We start from the raw sequence: 5,612 nt of genomic DNA on the forward strand, positions 1-5,612 counted from the left end.
AATTTGGTTAATTTTTTCAAAAATTCTTCTCAGCTCCGCCGATCTCACCTCAGGGAGCGCCCATTCTCCACCACAAATAAATTCTCTCACCTTAGCTGTAAATGTAAGAGTTGTCAGGTCAAAACTCTCTAGCTCCTCCAGAACAGATTTAGGTCCCCACCATTTATCTTTCCATAAATTTGTAAGATTACCATTACCGATAATCCATCTTTCATTTTCTTCCACAAACCTCCAAACTTTTTTCACCCCCAAGGCAATAGAGGAAGAAACTCCTTTCTTGAGCTTACCATCTTTTTTAACAAAGCGGGCTTTAAGGAAGGAGCTGGAGGTTGTCCTCTCATGCTTGATCCTCCACGCAAGCTTGTACAACATAGCTTTATTGGTATCTCGGAGTCTCCTGATACCTAAACCGCCTTCCTCTTTAGGCATGCAAAGGGAGTCCCATTTAACAGTAATTTTCCTGGACGATTCAGTCTCCCCCGTCCAAATGAAGTTTCTCATCCTCGTTCCATTATAGATAAAAGGGAAGAAGGCCACCAATAAATAGCAAAACTGTGGTTAGGGATACCAGCAATGACTAATCTGACCAACTCCGTTCTGCCCGCCAAAGACAAGAGCTTTCCTTTCCAACCCGCAAGACGGCCTTTCACCTTGTCCATCATTGCAAGCAGAGCCTCTTTCTTGACTCTACCCTTAAATATTTCAACTCCTAAGTAGAGAGTTGGGAAAGTGCATATCTGAATTCCAAGGGTATTAGCAATTGTCTGCTTGCGAGCAGGAGCTATCTTTCCTAGGAAAAGCTTACTTTTCTCAAAACTGATGCATTGACCTGAAAAGTCCTGATACTTCATCAAAAAAGATTTCAGAGCATTTACATATCTCAATGAGGCGTTGGTGAAGATGAATATATCATTTGCGAATAAAATGTGTCCAGGAGTAGTAACGCCTCTTGGGCCACTGATTGTTTTGAGACTCTTGCTCTGAACCAGGTTTGACAACCCTCTAGACAGAATTTCTTCTGCTATGATAAATAACATGGGGGATATAGGATCACCCTGTCTCAGGCCATGCTCCACCTCGAAGAAGCCCTGAAGACCTCCGTTCACCAAAATAGAAATTTTGGTCGAAAGCAGGAGTTGGTGTAGCCAATTAATCCATTTATTGGAGAAGCCAAATTTACTCAACACCTGAAAAATAAAAGACCAGGAAATAGTGTCATAAGCTTTCCTTATATCAATTTTAAGACCAAGGTGTAGACACCGAATTTTGTCACCCCCCGGCAATGATGACAATATGAAGGATTACATGTTGGATATTTTAGACTTGGAGAATTTTCAAACTTGGAGTAGAAAATGACCATATTTTCCTATAAACTTTCAAGAGAAAATTTTTTCAAAAAAATTAGAATTTGATGTTGTGCTGCACCTCGGCCTCCAACAGGCCGTGCTGCACCTCGGCCTCCAACGGGCCGTGCTCCACCTCGGCCTACATCAGGCCGTGCTGCACCTCGGCCTCCAATGGGTTGTGCTCAACCTCGGCCTACATCAGGCCGTGCTGCACCTCGGCCTCTAACAGGCCGTACTCTACCTCGGCCTACATCAGGCCGTGCTGAACCTCGGCCTCCATCAGGCCGTGCTCCACCTCGGCCTCCAATAGGCTGTGCTGCACCTCGGCCTCCATCAGGCCGTGCTGCACCTCGGCCTCCAACAGGCCGTGCTCCACCTCGGCCTCCAACGGGTCGTGCTCCACATCAGCCTCCAACAGGCCGTGCTGCACCTCGGCCTCCAACGGGCCGTGCTCCACCTCGGCCTACATCAGGCTGTGCTCCACCTCGGCCACCAACAGGCCGTGCTCCACCTCGGCCTACATAAGGCCGTGCTGCACATCGGCCTCCATTAGGCCGTGCTCCACCTCGTCCTCCATCAGGCCCAAACCTCTTTGTCCAAAAGCAAAGCTTTTTGGACAATCCTCTCTAGTTTTAGTCCCACATCAGAAATTTGAGAAAATTGTCCCAAGTCCCAGGGCTATAAAAATAGCCCTTCCCCTCTTCCAAAAAGGAGGAGAAAAATTGAGAATTTGGGAGAGAGGATGGCCCCATTAAGGTTTTTGGCTAACTTCTTCCCTCTAAAATCAAACATTCTCCAAGTTTAACAGTTTAATACATTAATCCTTCATTGAGCCGGGAGATCTTATCCGGTTCGGTTCGATTTGGAGGCTCAAAGCACAAGTGTTATCTCCCCTTGTTCCTTGATTAAAGCCGGCTTAAGGTATTTTTCTTCTCCTAATTGCAGTTTAGAACTAGCTTATCTAATGTAATAAATTAATTCCTAATTTATTTGTTTAGATTAATTATGTTTAATTAGTCTCATTTGGGTTCAATACGGTTCGTTAGATATGAATTGATTTATTTCGGTCCAATTAAAGGTATTTAGGTAATCGATTTTTTAGATTAATTAAGTTTAATTGTTTTTTTATGTTTACCTTTGATCTGGTTTAGTTTTTTTAAGTTACTTTTTGTTCTTTTGATCTAGACCTTTAGATTAGGATCTCAAGCCCTAATTTCTTCCCCATCTTTTCTTCCTTTATTTCTTCTTTTCCCTATAGTAGAACTGCAGCCGCACTAACTCCCCCTCCTTCTCTTTTTCTTCTTCTTCTTCTTCTCTTCTTCTCTTTTCCTTCCCTGCTGCTGTAACTGGCAGCAACTGAGCCCCCCCTCTTTCTTCTTTTCTTATTCTTCTTCTCTTCTTTTCTTTCTCCTTTCCTTCCCTGCTGCTGCAACAGCCAACCAGCGGCAACCGATCCCCCCTCTTTCTTCTTTTCTTCTTCTTCTTCTCTTCTTTTCTTTCTCTTTTCCTTCCCTGCCACTGTAACTGGCGGCAGCCGACCTCAACCTCCTTTCCTCTTCTTGCTTTTCTAAACATCTCGGCCGAAGCCCTTTCTCCTTTTTTCTTTTGTCTCCTCGCTCCTCTCCTTTTCTAAACCAAAAAATGCAGAACAATCCTTCTGCATTTTTTTGTTTTTCTTCATTATAGTCTTAATTGTTCATTGTGGATTAAATGATTTTGATAAGTTGTCCCTTTTTTTCTTGTTTTCTTTTGTTTTCTAAAAGCTTTCCAGGGATCTCAATTTTCCCTAATTTTGGGTCCTAAAATCAATTGATTTTCTTTTTCTGTTTTCTTTTCTCTCTTAATAATATAGGGAACGTAGTTTAGGGCGTGTTTAGTTTAGGACGGGCGTGGCTGGCCCCTCAAACCGGCTCGTAGCATTAGGTGCGTATTGGGGATTTGGGTTTTCCTACTATCTATCTTTTGTACTCCAACATTCACTTGCATTAGTGTAGTACTAATTTAGATTAATTAAAGCAACTTAGTTAATGTAATTAGTCATTTCAACTATTGTTTATTTAATTGTGCTTTGTTAATTTAGCTTTTTAAATCATTGCATTTGATTTCTTCATTCAATTCAACTTATTAAACTTGTGTAATTACCAATCTTTTTCCCTCTAGTGGTTTGTTTATTTTAATCAATCAACTAATGAGTTATTTAATGTAGGATAATTAACTAGATTAATTAGTTAAAAGATTCTCTTCTCATTAGATTAACTAGGGTTTTGAAAAATGTTTAACTCATCTTAGGATTAGCTTAAAGTAGACATAATTAGTCCAATTAGGTTTCATAATTAATTTAATTAAACCTTAGGTTTAGTTTAATCCTCCTATACTAGATTAGGTAGATTAGTAAAAATGCATTCATTTAATGTAATTAGCCCATTTAACTTTTCTAATTTTATTAGGCCCCATTTAATTTAAAAATCTTTTTACCAATTAGATTAAGTAGGATTGCAATAACTTATTTCACAAATTACTAGGGATTGGGTTTAATCATTTTAATTAATTCAATTTAGGATTTCATAAATTCATTGATCGTCCATCTAGGTTATGTTCAATTAATCGAATTAGTTTAATTTAGGGTTTCATAAGTTGCTAAACTGATCCTAGGTTTAGGCCCATTTAATTAGTTTAATCTAAGACTCATAATTCATTGATTAAATCATTTAGGGTTTTTATTTTTAATTAGCGTAACTATTTCATCATTTGCATCATAACCTAGCTAGCATAATTTAGACACTTGGTTTAGGGTTTTCACATGTCATGCTTAGATACTTAGTTTAGGGTTTTCAGTGACCTAGACTTAGGACTAGTTAGTAGGGTACAAACAAACTTTGGTCAAACAAAAAGAGACCGGCCTTAGGGCCGGGCAGACTGAGTGCCTAACACCTTCCCAGCCTGTCACTTGACACTTGTCCTGAATCTTGGTGCAAACCAGCCTTATCCATCAGAGTCATTAGTCTCTCTCTCTTGATTGGGGGAGACATTATGGATCCTAGACCCTTTCTAGGTGGTGACTCCTTTTACCCATAACGTGTATCCCCCCCTTGGCATTGGATGACCAGGGGATACTATCTCATCTCATTAGGGTTGAACCCTAACGTGTGTACACGCGCTACGCGCCATATGACGATCCCCGGGCAGGGGGTGCGAAGGTCCGTGGTACCTACAATGGCGACTCCACTGGGGATGTCAGACTCTTGATTGACCATTGTTTGTATAGCTTTGTTTGTACCTTATTGTTGTATATTGACATGTTATTTTTCACTTTTCATCACTTGCATACACTTCTTGCATTGAGCACAGCATGCCTTACCCTTATTCACCCCTGTGGTGTAGCTGCCAGGGTCCCTTACATATGTTTGGGCCACCCCCAGTTATATCACACCCCTTGATACCGTACCATTTAGGTTTGGAATACGGAACTTATCGGCGAGGGTGTTACCTTGCGTGCTTGAGGGAGATCACACACATTTAGGTGTGCCCAAAGAGACGCAATCGGTTAACACTCTGGGTTCGATATGCTCGAGCTATTCCCCTATTGGTATATCAAAGGGACCACGTACCTCTGATTCATTCCGTGTATACGGGTGATAGGTATATCGGTCCTGTCAAGGTAGCCTTTCCGGTTCTAAACCTAGCCAACATGCATCATGTACTTAGACATAGAACCAATGACTAGGATCAACACAACTAATGTAATATTGTTTGCGGTTCATGTTGGAACCCCTTGTAGTCATTTTTACCCATCTCAATCTACCATTCACCAACAGAAGGATTGGATTTATCATTAACATTAAAGGTGCTAGTGTTTATAACTACACCAGTTGTTGATTCTTACAACTGCACCGTATGATTGGTACCGTGGCTATGTGCTAACACCACCAGTCCGATGTGGTATAGGTCTCAACCTGGTAAAGGTTTCACATATGCTATCTCGATGTTAACGGTGGACCCAAATTTGTCCACCACGGTTTTCGATGATTGATTCGATGTAGATCCTCCTATATAGAAGTTCTTACACGAACCACCTTGTTTGATCTATCAATTGAGAGTCTCTTCAACTTAGGAGCACTTCCTTTTGGTTTACCGCTAAGTTGATGCCACTCTCATTTGAGCTGACTCTTGTTTGGTCTAGTTGTCCTTGTTTGTGTATGCTTTGACCCTAGTTATGCTCACGTAGGAGAATGTACTTGTTACCATCTCATCCTTTCTTTTATCCAT

At 41.1% G+C, this 5,612-nt stretch overlaps 1 protein-coding gene across 1 annotated transcript; it reads right to left on the reverse strand.

The window, feature by feature from the left end:
• Positions 1-497: 497 nt before the first annotated feature.
• LOC122067427 lies at positions 498-5,612 on the reverse strand. The gene is made up of 2 exons (XM_042631279.1): positions 5,589-5,612; positions 498-1,187 (listed from the first exon to the last, which is right to left on the reverse strand). The coding sequence occupies exons 1-2, from the start codon at positions 5,610-5,612 to the stop codon at positions 498-500; spliced, it is 714 nt and encodes a 237-aa protein (XP_042487213.1).

Source organism: Macadamia integrifolia, unplaced genomic scaffold (genome assembly GCF_013358625.1).
Source record: "Macadamia integrifolia cultivar HAES 741 unplaced genomic scaffold, SCU_Mint_v3 scaffold2899, whole genome shotgun sequence".
NCBI lineage: Eukaryota > Viridiplantae > Streptophyta > Magnoliopsida > Proteales > Proteaceae > Macadamia > Macadamia integrifolia.